General features: G+C 43.8%; 1 protein-coding gene and 1 long non-coding RNA gene across 5 annotated transcripts in view; one reads left to right on the forward strand and one right to left on the reverse strand.

Moving 5' to 3' along the window:
* The window catches only part of palld (palladin, cytoskeletal associated protein), a 485,446-nt gene that overhangs the window by 250,419 nt on the left and 215,340 nt on the right, over window positions 1-19,687 (reverse strand). For all 4 annotated transcript variants that reach the window (XM_069941703.1, XM_069941714.1, XM_069941705.1 and 1 more), the window contains exon 5: window positions 6,671-6,737. In XM_069941703.1, coding sequence (XP_069797804.1) covers window positions 6,671-6,737 — 67 coding nt within the window. The remainder of the gene's footprint in view (window positions 1-6,670; window positions 6,738-19,687) is intronic.
* Window positions 1-19,687, forward strand: part of LOC138765078 (uncharacterized) — a 37,346-nt gene that overhangs the window by 15,266 nt on the left and 2,393 nt on the right. Inside the window, exon 2 of the long non-coding RNA XR_011358462.1 lies at window positions 8,014-8,089. This is a non-coding gene — a long non-coding RNA (uncharacterized lncRNA). The remainder of the gene's footprint in view (window positions 1-8,013; window positions 8,090-19,687) is intronic.

A 19,687-nucleotide genomic window follows, 5' to 3' on the forward strand; every position in this document is an offset into this window, starting at 1 on the left:
TAGGTCTGCAGATGTTCATGCTATCTGGCTGGAGAGGGCCCGGACAGGAAATGTGATGTTCTTTTGGGTAATGAACAATATGAACAATATTTCATTAACAGCTCACAACCTCGCAGTGCAATCGTTTTCTTCCTCAATCATGAACTGCATCATTCATCTCTGACTTCTTTATTACTGAAAAGAAACATTTGTGACTGAGTGCGGAAAATCAGGCAGGTGTCTGAATAAAAAGGTTGGGGGGAGTGTGAAGGTGGGGGTGGTGGGAAGGACAGGAAAGAGGAGGAGCACAGGCTGAGGTGAGAGGGAACAGGTGGATATAGGTGGGTGGGTAGAAGAGAAAGAAGCAGAGAAGTGATAAGGTAGGGGCTAAGAAGGGTAGCTCTGATAGTAGAAGGAAAGGAGTGGGGAGCTGGAGAGGGTCAGAGGTGTAGGAAAACAGAGAGAGAGAATGGGGGATGGGGAAATTGGATAGTCTTCTTGTTGGAGGCAGAATAAAGGGAGTTGCTCCTCCAATTTGCAATACATGATGCCATGGACAGCGAGATGGTGTGGCAGTGGTGTGTGGAATTAAAATGGATGGCCACTGGGACGTTCTTGCTGTTGCGAAGGCGCTCAGCGAAACGATCTCCCAGTCTGCATCCAGTCTCACCAATGTAGAGGAGGCCGCTTCGGGAGCACAACACAGAGGAAGTGACCCTTGTGCCTTCACAAGTGAAGTGTTGCTTTCCCCCAACTGCTCTGGTTTCTTCCCCCATCCCCAAGATGCTTGGCAAATTGCGGTTAGCTATTACAGTACCTGCGACGCAGGTTGGAACCCAGTGCTGTCTGTAAGGGGTCAGTACCCTCTCCCCGTTACCTACGTGGGTTTGTCTACGTACTCTGCTTTCCTTCCACCCTCCAAAGACGTACGGTATTGGGAGGTTAATGGGTGTAATTGGGTGGCATGTGTTCCATGGACCAGAAGGCAAGGGGCTGTATTGTTAAAATTAAAATGATTTCAAGATTCAATTTATTGTCATGTGACAAAAACAGTGCCCTATTACATGAAATTGCCTTCCGCCTGCTGTAAGGCAGACAAATTCACCTTGGATAGAAATTGCCTGAATCACCTGTTACAGTCAGAGGAAGAGAAGCAAAAGAGAGTCCCCGCAGAGTCACTGAGCATCCGTGGATTCACCTCCAGCGTTTACCCAGCCCTCGTAACCACACGAAATCCAGTCCAAACCGTCGGCAATGTGAGATCTAGATCTGATTCTTCGACACGATTAGGAACCCTTCAGCACCCTCTCTGATCCCGATTCTGATACCTAGTGCCCTTCAGTCAGTCTCCAGCAGTCCACAGCCTGAGTGGGTTCCTCTTCTTGAGTCTCCAACAACTTGCCACCTGTGTGTTCATCAGCTGAAGAACCCCTCACTGTCCGTCGTGGTCACAGTCAAGTGGGTCTTCTCCTCTGCTTCTCCTTCTCCAACAGGGGGTGGTCTCCTTGATTTCTGGGCGCCCTGCCCCAGTGCTCTGCTTCCCAGGAGTCTGCGAATCCTCTTGGACACTGCTGATCATAGGCACAGACCCCGCAGCCATGGGATTTAAAATAAAACTACAGTTGGCTCCGTGAACAGGCCATTTAATGCCGGCACAGAGCTGACAGCAGCCAGACTGGGCGGTTGGACCCTGTGGGATCCCTCTGTCTCTGCACCCTGCTCTCCGCGGGTCCACACCAGTGGCAGTGCTGCCGATACAGGAGCACCACAATTTTCTCCAATTCTCCCCTCCTGGGTAGGTGAGTGGTCAAATCTAGGGATGGTTGATGGGGATAGAGGAATAAAAAATGGGATCCATGCAGGATTAAGGTCAATGTGTGGGGCAGACTCCAGTGGCCAAGGGCACTGTTTCCACTGCTGTATATAACTGCCACCTCTCCACCAAGTTGAAGATCTGAGTCCACAAGGCCTGCGTGCTGAGAACTCTTCTCTAAGGCTGTGAATCCTGGGTCACATACAGAAAGCAAGAACACTCCCTTAACGCATTCCATCTCCGCTGCCTCACATCCATCCTCGGCTATTCATGGCGCGACCAAGTCACAAATGTCCTGGAGAAGACTGGAAGTACGGACCTCTACTCAATCATCCGCGCTCGCCGCCTGCGGTGGGCTGGCCACATCGTCCGTATGGAGGGCGGCCGATTGCCCAAAGGTGTCCTCTACAGTGGGCTCCCAGATGTTCCCCGGCCTGTTGGCCGCTGACGTCTTCGCTGCAAAGACGTAATCAAGAGCGATCTTCAGTCATTCCACGTCAACCATACTGACTCGGAGGACCTCGCAAAAGAAATCACACTGCATGGCGTTCCGCGATTCGCAGTGGCACATCACAATGTGCCAACCACTACTGCAGGCAGAAGAGCTACAAGGCACCGTGTTCATCTTCGCTTGCGAAGGGATGGGCCAAGATGATGCATCAATTACCTTTGTTGTTTGCATAGTTAGGTGAGTAGCAAATCACGTAGCAAATGTGGATAAAAGGTTCCCTTTTGCGACACGGTTTCTCTTTTCACCATCTGACCATAGTTGATTTAAATGAGCTCCCCAACTGGTGGCAAACCCAATGTAGAATTAAGGCAGCCTCCCGGCTGATGAGGAACAGTACATTGGCTGACGACTCCTAATGATATCCATCTCCATTTTCCCTTCACTTGATCTCCCCTCTTCCAAAGTGATTCCCTTCTGGCTATTGCTCCCTCCCTCTCTGTTTACTGCCCTCCTCCCTTATCTCCCTACCAACCTCATTATCCTTGTCACATGTACTAAAATGCCATGATGGAGCCTGTTTTACGGGCAGACCCACAGATAAATGGGTCCTACTGTCCAGTCCTACTGCCGGCAGCCGCGTGCAGCCTTTAAACGGCCTGTTAAAGGAGACGAGTGCAGGGACTGGGCTCAAGATGGCGGAGCCTATGCTTGGCAGTGGCCACGAGGGAGTGCAGTCTCTGGGGAAGCAGCGAACTGGTACAGGGCACCAGCAGTAGAGAGAACACCCCTGTTGAGAAGGAGAAGCAGAGGAGGTGACACTAAAGATGGCGACTACAGGGGTGGGCCAGCGGGAGGCTATGCAGCACGGCCCAGGACCACGGGGGAGGAGTCATAGGGTATGGTTCACCCGTTGGCAGGGCAGCTCCATATATACAACCGACAATGATAACTATATACAACGGAGGGAACATATCACCACACCACACAGGCGGCAAGCTGTTGGTGATTTTCAGGTCAGGAACCCACACAGGCAGCGGGCTGCTGGGCGACTTGCGGTCAAAGGACACGCACCAGGCTGCGGGCTGCTCGAGAACTGGCTCACGCGAAGCAGGTATCAGAAACAGGGATTCAGGAGGATGCTGAGGGTAAGAAGGGCTCCTGAAGGGCCCTGGGCTTCCTCATTTTGTCGGTACTTTGGGCTCAGGCTGCCGGTGATTTGAACTGAACTGGAGTCTTGCGCAGCTGCGGAAGCTGCAGGAAGCGAATCCATGGACACTCGGTGACTCTTGGTGGAACTCTTTTGCTTCTCTTTCTCTGACTGTAAGGGGAACCAGGCGATTCCAATGCTCATGCCAGAATTAAGGCAATTTTGTGTAATATTACATTACTGTTTTATTACATGACAATAAATAGTGTCTGTATCTGTATCATAGTACGAATAAGGCACAGTACCAATGTGCACAGTTACAGGTATCTGACATAGAAGGAGCTTGTTAACACTACTGAGCCACATCACCAGGTTCAAATGCCTTTGACTGGGAGAAAACCAGGTTCATTGTTTCTTAAAGGGAGGTTGATCCAACTCAGTTAACTTATTGGTGAGTGCGGCACTCTATTAATGGGTGAAATCCAACCTTTGACTGAGCTCCTTAAATTGGAAGCAATGTCTCCTCCTCACTGACCCCAAGGACGCATGCTTAGCCCCCTGCTCTACTCACTATACACCAATGACTAAGTGGCTGGGCATAATTCATATGCCATCTACAAATCTGCTAAATGACACGATGGCTGTTGGCAGAATCAAAGAGGGCAGCGAGGAAGTGGACAGGAAGGAGATAGATCGGCTAGTTGAGTGGTGCCACCACAACATGGCAACCAAGGAGCTGATTGTGGACTTCAGGATGAGGAAATCAGGAGAACACGAAGCAGTCCTCATCGGGGGGTGGGGAGGTCAGCAGCGGAAAGGGTTGAGAACTTCAAGTGGGAGTCATCATCTCTGAAGATCTATCCTGGGGCCTCCATGTCGATACAATCATGAAGAAGACCTGCCAGCAGCTATATTTCAAGAGGAGTTTGAAGAGATTTGATATGTCACCAAAGACTCTTGCAGGTGTATCGTGGAGGGCATTCTGACTGGTTACATCACTGTCTGGTATGGAGGCCAATGCACAGGACAGGAAATGATTACACTCCATCGAGGAGATCTGCAAGAGGCGGGGTCTTAAGAAAGCGGCCTCTATCCTCACAAACCCTCACCACCTCTTCACACTACTACCGTCAGGAAGGAGGTACAGGAGCCTGAAGACTCAGTGGCACATCATCCCCTCCACCATCGGGCTTCTGAATGGACAATGAACCACAGAGGCTAAACACAAACACCGTGGCTGAAGTTAAAAAAAAAACACAACATGCTGGAGAAACACAGAACCGACATTTCAGGCTTGAGCCCTTCATGAGATTAGGAGAAAATGCCGACATGCATCTTATAGAGTAAGGGGCGAGGGGAAGAAACAGACACTACCTCACTTTCTCTTATGTTTTGCCCCAATTTATTTATGTTTAAATGTCACTTTATAGCAATATTTGCACCATCATGCTGCCGTAAACAGCACATTTTGTGACATGAAAACAAATTCTGATCCTGTCTCTGGTGATTGGAAGGAGTGGGGTTGACCTGACCCTGATATTCTTCAACTTTAAAGAGCAGTCAACCACCTCATTCCGACCACGTTCTCCAAACGCTCATCCCCATGGATATCAGGGGAATCTACAGTTAAGCGGAGAGGGGAAAGGGTGACGCCTGCCCATGCACAGCCAGGTCCTGAACTCCACTTTTCCCTTGGACAGGGAACAGGAACTGAGACCTTTGCAACGTCAAACTGAAGTTGGCAATCTGTTGGCAAGTTCCATGCCCCAGTGACAAAAAAAACCCCAGCAGATTCCAGAGAAATTCTGTAATGGGCTCTCCTTAAATGCTGCGCGAGGGGAACTGTTACATTGCAGTGAACTCTTCTGCTCCCAGGAGAGCAGGAGTTCCCACGTCACTTGATGTTTGAATGCACAGTCTACTGATCTTGCACATTGCACCGTCATGCTGCTGTAAACAGCACATTTTGTGACAAGAAAATAAATTCTGATCCTGTCTTTGGTGATTGGAAGGAGTGGGGTTGACCTGACCCTGATATTCTTCAACTTTAAAGAGCAATCATTTCAACTTAGATTTCATTCTGAGTTCTGGAGTCTTATGTACTTCCTGCGGAATTCTTTTATACTTATATGGAGACAGGCACAGTGTCCGCAGGATAAAAATATATTAACAAGATTGTACAAATACCCCAAAACCCAGCAGCAATAGAAATTCACTAAGACAAATGGTTACTTAAACAATATTTGCTTTTAATTTTCTTTAAACATAAAAACAGGAGCAAACTTTAACTTATTGCTATTAACTTAACTTAACCCCCTTCTAATTCTAAGTGCATGTGTATGTAATGTGTACCTGTTCAGGAAAGTTCTCTGCTTCCGAGTCCAGTCATTCACTTTTCACTTCTCCAAGTTCATCGGTATCAGACAATTCTTATACCATGTACAGAATTTAACATTTATGAATTATCAACAGGCTCTGATGCTTTAAAGGTAAATGGTTACCACTCAGGAAGGTTCTTTTTGGTTTCAGAGAGCTATTTGTTCCTCTTGGACACACACAAACTGATTTCCTCCAATCAGTCACTTCAGTGTCTTGCCGAAGAAACTTGCCACATTATGGGTTGTCCAAATAATAACCTCTTCTTCCAGGTCACCATAGAGTTCCTCTCACTTCCCTTATCTCAGGAGAAACTCTAGTCAGTCATTTCCTCTTGTAAGGAATACAAAGGTTTTGAACAGTCTGAACTCAGAACTCACAACCCGTCTTCAAAATGAGGTTTTAACAAGCTTCCAGCTTGCCATGTTGCAGCTTCAATTACTACTGTAGAACTGACTTCTCTCTCTCAGAGAAATCCTGTTTTTTCTTTCCTCTCTCTGTCTCTCTGCTTGTAAAAACCAGAACCCCTCCCAAGACTTCAAACCCAATCCTTGAGCCCAGACTTCTCCATTTGCACCTGCTTTTGAAATTCTTTCCAAAGCAGTTCCATTGTCTCTGCAAAGTTAAGGAGCCCGAATGTTTGGCTTCAGCCAAGCTCTTGCATTTAAATAAGATATGAAGTGTAATTAAACTCTCCACAATTTATCTCTTTTAAAAACATATTTATATATAATATAACCCCTAACAATGCAGACACACAACCAGACTTAACATGCATACAGACAAATAATACATATGTAGGATAAGTATTATACTTATTAAAATAAATAAATAAATTTTGTTTTGTACGAATGAGAGTTGCATGCCGTTGAACTCTTACACACGGACAATCACTGACACTTACTGCGGTGTGCCACGAGCTGGTGAATGAAACATCTCTCCCTCGCCCTCTGAATCTGTGGAAGATGCACCTGGAGAGAAGACAGAAAGGGCAGATGTTAGGCTCACATTAAACTTTGCTTTATCAGGGAAGAGGCTTTACATTTTTGAATAGCCCCATCTTAGATGGCCACAGAGGCTTCTGACTGCTGAGCGCATACAAGTCTTTCAATCCCATTGCAAAACCATAGTGTAGGTAAGAATATAGGAAATATGCATTTCCCCACCTGTAATCTCTCTCAGTGTTCCCCATCTGTAAATCACGGTATCTGCCGACTTTTATGTTTTACTCCAAAAGAAATATCATTCTGAGTTTATTGACGTACACATTGTACCATGTACGTATGCACCAAAATTCTTACTTGCTGCAGCCAAACGGGTGCTTTTTTAAAACAAAACACAACTACAACTCCAAAATCAACTACAATAATATACTTGATTGAATGAAAAGGAAAGAATAAATGCAAAATTTGCATAGGAGAGGCCATCTCCTATCAAACATGCTCCACCGTTCAATAGACCTGGCTCGGCGCTCAGCGCCACTTATCCGATCATTGTCCAAAATGCTCAATTCCCCAATTTTTCAAAAATCTATCTGCATTTAATGAGGTAACTATAGATGACACTTTCCTTATTCTAATATATCCTAATTTCAAAGTATCATCTTCCAGTGCGTGAGCTGCGATATCCCGAATTTCGATCTCTTTAAAAAATCAAACTCTGTGGCTGTTACTTTATGTAGTTTTAACTTGTTGATAGAACTAATAAACATTTTGTATAGCTTGGCCGCAAGTCTTTCATAACGATGAATAACAAAGCATTTACTGTATAAGATACAAAGATATATAGAGATACAAAAATATTTAGAGATACAAAAGCTTAAAGAGATACAAAAAGGTATTTAAAGAGATATAAATATTCAAAGAAAAATTTCTCATGCTCACGCTTCCTTCACATCTTGCAGAAAATGAGAGCAAGCCACTAGCCTGGACGGATATTATGACATATTATATCATAGTTACTACGGTAACACTATAAATAATAGTTTTCTTAAAGAGACAGGCACAAAATTAACTAAGAATCAAAAACACAAGGTTTTAACCTTTACATTTACCTCCACTGCTTCTTTGGGAAGAGAATTCCACAGATACACTCCTCTCTGGGAAAAGCAGTTCCTCCTCATCTCTGTCTTAAACTTAGTTCCCCGAACTTTGATGTCCTATCCCTAGTTCTACTCTCACCTACTTGTGGAAACAACATTCTACTTTTATCTTATAAATTTCTTTAATATTTTATCCATCTCTATAGGGGCGGGATGGTCAGCGTAGCTCAACGCTGTTACAGCGCCAGCAATTGAGACCGGGGTTCGAATCCTGAGCTGACTGTAAGTAGTTTGTACCTTCACTCTGTGCCTTCATGGATTTTCCTCGGGGGGGGGGGGCTCTGGTTCCCTTCCACCCTTCAAAATGTACCAGGACTTGTAGGTCAGTTGGTTGTAATTGGACAGCACGGGCTTGTGGGCCGAAAGGGCCTGTTCACGTGCTGTATGTCTAAATTTAAATTTAAAGGTCCCCCCTCGTCCTTCTAAACTCCCACGGGCGACTCAATTTGTGTAGGCTGGTGCAAAGCAAGAAAATCTGCAGATACTGCAGTGCAGGACATAAAAGTGCTGGAGAAACTCAGCAGATTGCGCAGCATCCATCAGAAGTAAAGTCAGTCAATGTTTTGGGCCTGAGGCCTTTGTCAAAAGTGTGGAAAAATAAGGAGTCACCTGAATAAAAAGGCAGGGAGAAGGGTAAGGAGGAGAGAAAAGGAGGGAGAAAGGGCCTGGGGGACGAGCATAGATGAGCAGGTAAGAGGTAACAGTTGGATGCTAATGGGTTGGGGGGGGGGGGGGTTAGAAAAAAAAGAAGCTGAGGAAGAAGACAAATAAGGGTATCTCTCTGATAGGAGAAGGAAAGGAAAGGGGTGGGGGGCTGGAGGAAAGAAGACGTAGGGGAAGAGTGAGACCAGGGGAGGGGTTGAATGGAAATTGCCAGTCTACTTTGATGGGTGGGTAATTTGGCTATACATCCCCAGCATTATTGGCAAGCACTGGAGTGTCAGGGATTTCCAGCTGACGGATCGAAGGAGGATGATTTGTTTTGCATTGCGAAGAGCAATGGACGGCAGGAACAATCTCCTTGGAGCTGAGTGGACACAAGTGAGAAACAGTTCTGGACCAGGTTACAAGCACAGTCCTTAGTTAGGCACTCACAGCCTGTTGATTCAATCCGAGTGTCCAAAATTATCACCGTAATGAGCTTCATTTGTCAACTGTCCAGCAGCGGCCTTTGGAGTCAAGAAAGTCCACTTTTTACAGAGTCCTGAGGACCCCAAAAGCCACCAGCAATAGATATGCACCACAAAACAAAAGTTGTTTTTAATTATAATTGAACAAGAAAACAGAATTAAACTTTAACTTATTACTTAACCTACCTAACTACTCAATCCCCCCCTTTCTAATATTAAGCACAGATGTGTATAATGTATATTTAAGATTAGAAAAGTTCTTTGGATCACAATCCAATCTCCCTGGTTGAAGGCAATTGTAGTACTGTGCACAGAAGTTAGCATTAACAAAGTTCACCAGTCTTTGGTGCTTAACAGTCAAATGGTTACCACTCAGGAGGGTTCTTGTTGGTTTTCAGAGAGAGATTCCTTCTCAGTCAGTCTTGCTGAAAAAGCTTGCCCCCTTCAGGGTTCTCCAGGTGATCCTCTTTCTTTCAGGTCACCTTTCTGATTGCCAGTCTTCTCCTTTTTCCAGACAGCCTTCAAAGTTTGCCAGCTTTGTCCTTCTGGAACTGATTTCTGTGACTCCTCTCTCTGTTTCACACCCCCCCTCTCTGAGAACAAAACAGTTCTCCTCTGCCTGCCAAGATCACATGCTCTCCCAGTCAAGCTGCTGTCGATACTTGGTTGACTTCTGCAAAAGTCCTGCAAGTATTCTGTGTTTTAAAATGTGTGTGTGCAAGCTGCTCGAACAATTCCTCCCAAACCACCTCTAAATACTCTGTCACACCACCCCCGTCATCTCACCAGTAAACACACTGTGACAGAGAATATAGATATGTTTTTGGGAGATAAATTTGGAAGGTTTGTTCGAGTAGGTCACATACAAACACTTTAAAATGGATATTATTTGAAATATTGGAGCTCTGCTCCATGCTAGACATGTCGGGGTCAACAGTCTTTGCAAGAGCTTTGGATAGTGCCCAAGAGAGTTCACTAATGGATTGTTGTTTACAAACAGCAACAGATGAAAAATCTGTTGGAATTCTTTGAGATGGTGACAGGTAAAATAGATGGGGAAGAGCCAGTGGATGTGGTGTACCTGGATTTCCAAAAGGCCTTCAATAAGGTTCCACATAAACAACTGGCATGCAAAATCAAGGCTCATGGGATTGGGTGCAAGGTATTGATGTGGATTGAGAACTGGCTGGCAGATAGAAGACAGAGAGTTGGGATAAACTGCTCATTTTCTGAGTGGCAGGCGGTGACCAGTGGGGTGCCACAGGGATCTGTACTGGGACCCCAGCTGTTCACAATTTGCATTAATGATCTAGACGAGGGAATTGGATGTAATACCTCCAAATTTGCAGATGACACTAAGCTAGGAGGGGTTGTGTGCACTGAAGAGGGGGTCAGGAAGCTCCAGTGTGATTTGGATAAATTGGGGGACTGGGCAGATACATGGCAAATGCACTACAATGTGGATAAATGTGAGGTTATCCATTTTGTTAATACAAACCGGAGGGCAGATTACTATTTGAATGGCAATAGATTGGGAGATGGGGAAGTGCAGAGAGACCTAGGCATTCTTGTGCACCAGTCACTGAAGGCGAGCATGCAGGTACAGCAGGCAGTTAAAAAGGCAAATGGTATGTTGGCCTTCATATCAAGAGGGTTTGAGTATAGGAACAAGGATACCTTACTGCAGCTGTACAGGGCCTTGGTGAGACCCCACCTGGAGTATTATGTGCAGTATTGGTCACCTTATCTTAAGGAAGGATGTTCTTGAAATGGAGGGAGTACACAGGCGATTCACCAGGCTGATACCTGGAATGGCAGGAATGACTTATGAGGAAAAAATGCGCAAATTGGGATTGTACTCGCTGGAGTTTAGAAGATTGAGAGGGGATCTCATAGAGACATATAAAATTCTGGCAGGACTGGACAGAATGGATGCAGAAGGGATGTTTCCGATGGTGGGAGAGTCCAGAATCCAGGGCCATGGTTCGAGGATAATAGGCAAACCATTTAGAACCAAGATGAGGAGGAATTTCTTTACCCAGAGGGTGGTGAATCTATGGAATTCATTGCCACAGAGAGCAGTAGAGGCAGGTTCATTGAATATACTTAAGAGGGAATTAGATAATTTTCTTCAGTATAAGGGAATTAGGGGTTACGGAGAGAAGGTGGGGATAGGGTACTGAACTTTAAGATCAGCCATGATCTCATTGAATGGTGGAGCAGGCTCGAAGGGCCAAATGACCTACTCCTGCTCCTATCTTCTATGTTTCTATGTTTCTATGTTTGTAGGAGCCGCAGATTGTCTGGAAGAGAACTTGTTATTCTAAGAGGGTCATGTGGTTTTGCAAACAGAGAGAGTCAAACATGCTTTCTCTCAGAGAGAGAGGGAGAGAGAGAGAGAGAGAGAGAGAGAGAGATCAGTTGTACAGTGCTATAGCCAGCAGAAGCAGCCGGGACTGGAACAGGACAAGCTGGCAAGCTTGTGGAAAGCCCCGTTTGGAAGACAGCCTGGTCAAAGCTCATGCAAGAGGAGAGGACTGACTGTCCAATGTTTCACTTGGAAGAGAAACAAAAAGGAACTCTGTGGTGACCTGAAAGAAAGAGGTTATCATCTGGAAAACCCTGAAGGGTCAGGTGTTGTCAACAAAGCACTGAAATGGCTGACGGAACTAGATCAGGCGTGGATGTCCTGGAACAACAAATCTCTCTCTTAAAACCGACAAACACCATCCTGAGTGGTAACTATTTATCTTTCAATCACCAAAGCCTGGTGAAATTTATAAATGTTAAATTCTGTGCACAGTATAAGAATTGCCTGCAATCAGTGAACTTGGAGGAGTAAGAAGTGTGATTGGACTGTGAACCAAATAACTTTTCTGAACTTACACATACATTACAGACACATGCGCTTAGAATTAGAAGGGGGTTAAGTTAGGTTAGTTAAGTTAAAGTTTGATTCCGTTTTCATGTTTAATGATAATTAAAAGCAACTTTTGCTTAAGTAACCATTTGTCTTGGTGAATATCTATTGCTGTTGGGTTTTGGGGTCCTCTGGGCTCATAACAACACACATATGTCAACTTAAATGATGCAAAAGCTTTTCCATGAGCTGGAATAAAGCTCTGATATGGTCACAATCCAACCAGCTGAACCAAAGGGAGCTGAATTTCCAAGGCTCCACATAGAATCATACCCTGAGATACCCTGTGAAAGAAAATTTGCAGGGGAACAGGGGAATGAGAAGAGGAAGAGTGGATTCATGTGATAATTCTGCACAGAGCTGGCATGTAACTAATGGCTGAAAAAGTTCAAGTTAATATCATCCATCTGTACTTAATCAACTGAGCGAAACAGCATTTCTCCGGACCACAGTGCATACATATGCACACACAATACATGACACATAATAAAGATACAATTTTTTTGTTCACAGTGAAATTTCACATCCAAAAATTGAGAGTATATATGGATACATTAAAATTCAGAAAGATACATTGCACTTAAATCATATAATTTCATCCAAGGTACTCCACATTTTAATCCAAAATATTGAAATTATATTATTTTATTATAAAAAAGAGGAAAATCTAAACCCACAACCAAGAAAGAAGTTGATTGACCAAAAATAAAAAAGGAAAGACAGACAGAATTTTTATCACTTCTACCTTCATAACAAATCAAAGATTATATAAGTAATTCAAAAAGGGTCCCCAGAGTGTTTGAAAATTTCAATTCAAATTGAGTATCTAATCTTCTCTAAATTTAAACAAGACATGGCATCACTTAACCATTTAGCACGATTAGGCGGGGTAACGTCCCTCCATCCGAGCAACACCGCCCGCCTGGCCAAAATACATGTAGCTCAGATGTCGCTAATGTTATGTCACTATCTCCAACAATAAAGCAGTTAGGGGATTTGGTTTAAAATCAACTTTAAAAAGTGCAGGAAAATTTTGAAATAATTTGTTCCAATATTCCTCAAGACTCTGGCATGTCCAGGACATAATGAAGTATGTCCATTTTTTCATTTATCGCAATGAGAAGATTCATCCACAGGAAAACGAGATAGTTTGACTTTGGACTATGGGCTACTTTAAATTGGAGGAGAGAGTGGCGAGCACATAAAGAAGAGGTATTTACCAATCTGAAAATTACATTCCAAGTTTCTTCAGCAATTGAAAGCTGTAGATCCTGTTCCCAGACCATTTTTTAATTTTACCTGAGAGAGCCTCTCTTATTCCCAACAACATATAATGAATGTTAGATATCGATTCATTATAGAAAGGTTGTAAATTAAAAATGATATCAATTAAATTCTTAATGCATGTAACCAAGATCATAAACAATTGCTCATCTACAGATAACAAAAAAATGAGTAATTGGTGGATAGTATTTAACTGAAAGTTGTTCAAAGGAAGCAAGATTCCCCTTGACAAATAAACCTTTAAAACATTTAATGCTCAATCTATACCACTCTTTAAAAGTTACATCAATCATGGAAGGTTTAAAGAAAAAATAAGACTAGAGAGAGAAAATTTCATTAAACCAAAAAGTTTTCTAAATTGTATCCATATCCTCAAAGTATGTTTAACCACTGGATTATTAGTTAATTTATTTAGAGATGAAGAAAGTGAGGATCCAAGAAGAGAAGTGAGAGAAAATTTTAACAGAATTAGATTTCAGAGAGATCCATATTGAACAGTTTTCATGGTTATTATATCCAAAGCGTATGGTTTTGTATATTGACCACCCAATAATAAAACTTTAAATTTGGTAAAGCTAAACCTCCATTCTTTTTAAGTTACAATTTAAAATAAATATTTATAAATATTTGGAATGATTTACTTGGAGCCAGACACTGTTCATCAATCTCCTGCCCTGTGGGAAGAAGCCCTCCTGATTTTGATGCTACTGTACCCCTTTCTTAATGGTAGTGGGTTCTGACCTGGGGCTTGGCTTGCCAATGGATTGAACTTGATCTTGTGCGGCTGCAGAGGCTGGGTGGGGGGGGGGGGGAGGGGGAGGGGAGGGACTGGAGGTGAATCTGTAGACACTTGGTAACTCTGAATGGATTCTCTTTTGCTTTTCTTTCTCCTATGTTAAGGGGTGTCGGACAATGCTCACGGTGAAGCTCTGTCTTACAGCAGACAACATTTGAAGCATATCTTATATATTACATTTTTAATGTATTATTACAAGACAATAAAATAAACCTTTGAACCTCTTCTGTCTATTAAAAAAAATCTCTGTACTGGATGGATAGGGTCCTCAGTAAGTCTTTGAGCCCTTTTTAAGCAATGCTCCCAGAGAATCTCATCTTCTCAGCCAATTTGATGGTCCTCTTTATTGACTTCTGTTCAGATGCTTTGCAGATTTCACACTAGACAGAGCTCAGGGTCTGTGCTCAAGATGTTGGTGCCTCTGCTCGGCAGTGGCCACAAGGGTTTTCAGACCCCAGGGAGCAGCAGATAGGTGCAGGGCTCCACAAACATGATGAACGCTCTCCCCCCTGTTACCTGCGCCACCCCCGCCCCTACCCCAATGAGAAGGAGAGGCAGAGGAAACGACCCCACAGGACGGCAACCACTAGCAAGGAGCTCAACAGCAGACTGGCTGGGGGCTGTTGGCAATTTGGGGTCAAAGGAGTCATACCAGTCTGCAGGCTGCTGGAGACTGGCTCATAGAAATCAGGCATCGGAACATGGATTTGAGAGAGTCCTGAGGGCAAGAAGGACTCCTGAAAGGTTCTCGGATGCTGAAGGATTCCTGATCATGTCGGATTTTTAGATCTGGAGCTTGGGTTGAATTGACCTAGAGACTGTGGGAGCACTGGAGGTGAATCAACTCACACTCAGTGACTCGGAAGGGACTCTCTTTTGCTTTCTCCTATTGTTAGGGGCAACAGGCAATGCTCAGAGTGACTCTTTGTCTTACAGAAGACAGTAGAACCATAGATCATTACAGCACAGAAACATAGAACCAAAGAATACTACAACACAGAAAACAGGCCATTCAGTCCTTCTAGTCTGTGCCGAAGTATTACTCCGTTAGTCCCATTGACTTGCATCCAGTCCATAACCATCCAGACCTCTCCCATCCATGTATCTATCCAATTTATTCTTAAAATGTAAGAGTGAGCCTACATTTAGCATGTTGGATGGCAGCTTATTTCACACTCCCACACACTTTGAGTAAAGAGATTCCTCGTAATATTCCTCCTAAACTTTTTCCCTTTCACCCTAAAGCCATGTCCTCCTGTATTTATCTCTCCTAATCTAAAATGGAAAGAGCCAACTCACATTTACTCTGTTTCAACCCTTAATAATTTTGTAAAACTCTATCGCATCTTCTCTTTTTATTCTATGCTCCAAGGAATAAAATCCTAACCAATTTAATTCAACTCCTGAAGACCTGGCAACATCCTGATAATTCATCTCTGTACTCTTTCAATCTTACTGACTTCCTTCCTGTAGTTAGGGTACCAGAATAAACAGGACCCTTCTGCCCTTCTAGACATTGCCAAACAATTTTTCTGCCTATTCCAACAGACCTGCACCCAGTCCATAGCCTTCCATACCTCTCCAATCTTGTACCTAACTAAATTCTTCTTAAATGTTAAAATTGAGCCAGTATTCACCACTTCAGCTGGCAGCTTGTTCTACCATTCTCTGTTTGAAGAAGTTCCCCCTCATGTTCCCTCTAAACCTTTCCTCTTTCACTCTTAACCCATGTCCTCTGGTTTGTATCTCATCTATCCTCAGTGGAAAAAAGTCTATCTACACTTACACTATCTCCCACATAATTTTAAATACCTTATTCAAATCTCCCTACGCTCCAGGGAATGTAAAACCCAAACTTGTTTAACCTTTCCCTGTAACTCATTTCCTGACGTTGGGCAACATCCTGGTAAATCTTCTCTACACTCTCTTGATCTTATTGATATAATTCCTGTAGTTAGGTAACCAAAACTGCACACACTATCCCAGATTTGGCCTCACCAATGTCTTATACAACTTTACCATAACATCCCAACTCCTATACTGAATACTTCAATTTATGAAGGCCATTATGCCAATAGCCTTCTTTACAACCCTACTACCTGTCATGCTACTTTCAGGGAATTAAGTATCCATAATCCCAGATTCCCTCTTCTTCCACACTCCTCAGTGCCCAACCATTTACCAGGTATGTCCTTCCTTGGTTTGTCATTCCAAAATGCAAAACCTCATATTTTTCTGCATTAAATTCAATCTGCCATGTATTATTAAGTTCCAATAAAAGGAACCATATAACCACTTACAGCACAGAAACAGACGAGTTCGACACTACTAGTCTGTGGTAAACATCTTCTCCCACCTAGTCCCACTGACCCACATTTGGCCCATAACTCTCCACACCTCTCCCGTCCATATACTTAACCAACCTTTCCTTGAATATTAACATCAATCTCGCTTCTACCACCACTGCTGGAAGTTCATTCCATACCCCCATCACCCTCTGCGTGAAGAAATTCCCCCCTAAACTTTTCCCCTTTTACTCTCAATCCATGGATTCTTCTTTGAATCTCACCCACTCTCAGTGGAAAAAGCCTGTCCACATTGACTCTATCTTTCCCCCTGATAATTTTGAATACCTCTATCAAATCACCCCTCAACCTTCTATGCTCCAAGGAATAAAGTTGCAGCCTGCTCATCCTTTCCCTGCAACTCAAACCCTGAAAACCCGGCAACATTCTCGTAAATCTCCTCTGCAGTCTCTCTATTCTGTTTATTTCCTTCCTATAATTCGGCAACCAAAAGGGCCTCACCAATGCCTTATACAATTTCCCAACTCCTGTGTTCTATACTCTGATTTATGAAGGCCAACATACCAAATGCTTTCTTTACCACCTTATCTACATGTGATTCAACTTTCAGAGAATTATGTACCATAACTCCTAAATCCCTTTGTTCCACTGCCCTCCTCAATTCTCTACCATTTAATGTGTATACCCTATTTTGATTTGTCCTACAAAAATGTAACACCTCACATTTATCAATTAAACTCCATCTGCCATCTTTCAGCCCACTCTTCTAACTGTCATAAGCTTTGATAATCTTCCTCACCGTCCACAACACCACCAACCTTTGTATCATCTGCAAATTTACTAATCCAATTTGCCATCCTATCACCTAGATCGTTAATATATATGACAAACACCAGTGGACCCAGTGCCGATCCCTGAGGCCCTCCCCTCGACATCGCCCTCCAATTCGACAAACAATTTTCCACCACTACTCTCTGGCATCTCCCATTCAACCACTGCTAAACCTTTGAATCTCTTCTGTGTGGTAATAAAACATGAAGCAATTTGGAAAATTCTGAAAGGATTAGGTGAGTTTGAGAGTTTATCATATGCTTATGTGTAAGTGCACCAAAATTTTGACGTTGCAGTTGTACAGGTTTTTGGTGTCTCTCCTGTACCTGTGTGGTTGCACCACAAAAGAATTTCAGTGCATATGAGATTGTATGTGACCATAAACTCGCAAAAGATTATTGCAACAGGTACTCAAGAAGGCAAATGGAATGTTGGCCTTTGTGGCTAAAGGAATGGAATTTAAGAGCAGGGAGGTTCTGCTGCCATTGTACTGGGTCCTGGTGCTGACTGTGTGGAGTCTGCATGTCATCCCTGTTACTGTGTGGATTATTTTTGAGTGGTCCAGATGCCCCCACATCCCAAAGATGTTGGCAGGTTAACTGACCCATGAAAATTGTCCCTGGGGGGTAAATAACTGCTAGATTCTGGGGGGGGGGAGATGATGCATATTGAGGAGAGAATAAAAAGGGTTAGGATAAGATGCTTGGTGTGAAGTATGGACTCTGCGGGCTGAGTGGCCTGAAGATTTCACCATCTGTGGTTTCTCGTGTCTCTGTTGTTGAGGATTATTCGGGAATTGTGGAATTATGTTGGAGCATTGCATTCAGTTCTGGTCGTTTCATTACAGGAAGGATGTAGATGTTTTGAAGAGGGTGCAGAAGTGATTTATCAGGATTGGAGAGTATGTCATATGAAGCATATGAAGACCTGGGACTTTTCGCTATGGAGTGATGAAAGATTGAGAGGTGACTTAATAGGGGTATCAAAGATTATAAGTGGGCAGCCAGTACCTTTTCCCTGGAGATGACAATAGCAAATACCAGAAGACATCTGTGAGTGAAGTAAGGTTTAAGTCAGGGGGAAGTTTATTTTTACACAGAGAGTGTGAGTGCTTGGAATGCATTTCCAGGGGTAATGGTGGAGGCTGGAACAATTGAGGCATTCAAAAGACTCTTAGACAGGCACATACAATAGATGTAATAAAAACAGGGGGTTCTTGCTGTGAGGTAGGAAAAATTTAGAATTAGTTTGGAGTAGGTTTCTATAGATTGGCAGAACGTCATGGCTGAAGGGCCTGTTCTGTGCTAGCGTGGCCACTGGAATCACCGTGGACTCGACAGAATAACCACACAAGGCATCTTTAGAGTGAATCAAATGGATTTACTCTTCATCACCCGCGCAACCTTTTAAAAGCCCGAATCATGCGCTCGACACGCGCTGACGTCATCACGCACTGACGACACAGGGCCGGTTCGATGCCTTCTGGGAGTTGTAGTGCCGCTATGGTGTTGCTACACTAGAATGCTCTATGTTCTGTGTGGATTTATGACATTAATTCAATGAGAACCAGTCTTCCAAAAAAATAAATGATCACAGTTCAATTTCCACTGAAACTTCAAGCCTATTGAGACTATTCATCGAAACAATCTGCTGAAAGGGTCTTGACCTGAATGTTGACAGTTTCTGCCCATTAATGTTTCCTGACCCAGCAGCCCATTGTTTGCAACAAAAGGAACCCGAGGGTGTGGGTCATTGAGATTCTGTTTCATTGTAACTATGTGGGGGTAGACAGTAAATTTAATTTTAATTGACCCTCATTGTTTACCTCATGATGAGATCAGGAAGACATTAAGTGGCCATTTCCTGTATTAACACACTGTTAAAGACACTGCCACGTAATAGTTTAATACACTAAAGTGCTGGAGAAACTCAGCAGGTCATGCAAAGTCCACAGAAAGCAAAGATTTGTGATCAACGTTTCTTACCCTCCATAACTTCTCCTTTGACTCATCCCACTTTCTCCAGGTTAAAGGGGTAGCCATGAGTACCTGCAGGGGTCACAGCCTTACCTGCCTCTTTGTTGGCCATGTGGAACAGTCCATGCTACAAGCCTATACAAGCAAGGCCCCTCAACTCTTCCTCCACTACATCGACGACTGCATCAGTGCCACCTCATGTACCCATGATGAGCTCGACAACTTTATCCATTTTGTTGCCAACTTCCACCCTGACCTCAAATTCACTTGATCCATCTCTACGGACACTCTCTCCTATCTAGATCTCTCTGTCTCCATCTTGGAAGACAAATTCTCTACAGACATTTCCTATAAACCCACTAACTCCCACTCCTCTTCCCACCCTTCCATTCCTTTCTCTCAATTCCTCCGTCCCTGTCGCATCTGCATCCAGGACGAGGTCTTCCATGCCAGATCATCCAAGGAGTCCTCCTTCTTTAAACAATGTGGCTTTCCCTCCTCAGCCATCAAGTCAGCCCTTACCTGCATCTCCTCTATTTTCCCCCCACTCCACCCCTGCCCCACATCTGCCCTGGCC

This window comes from Narcine bancroftii, chromosome 1 (genome assembly GCF_036971445.1).
Source record: "Narcine bancroftii isolate sNarBan1 chromosome 1, sNarBan1.hap1, whole genome shotgun sequence".
NCBI classification, from domain to species: Eukaryota; Metazoa; Chordata; class Chondrichthyes; order Torpediniformes; family Narcinidae; genus Narcine; species Narcine bancroftii.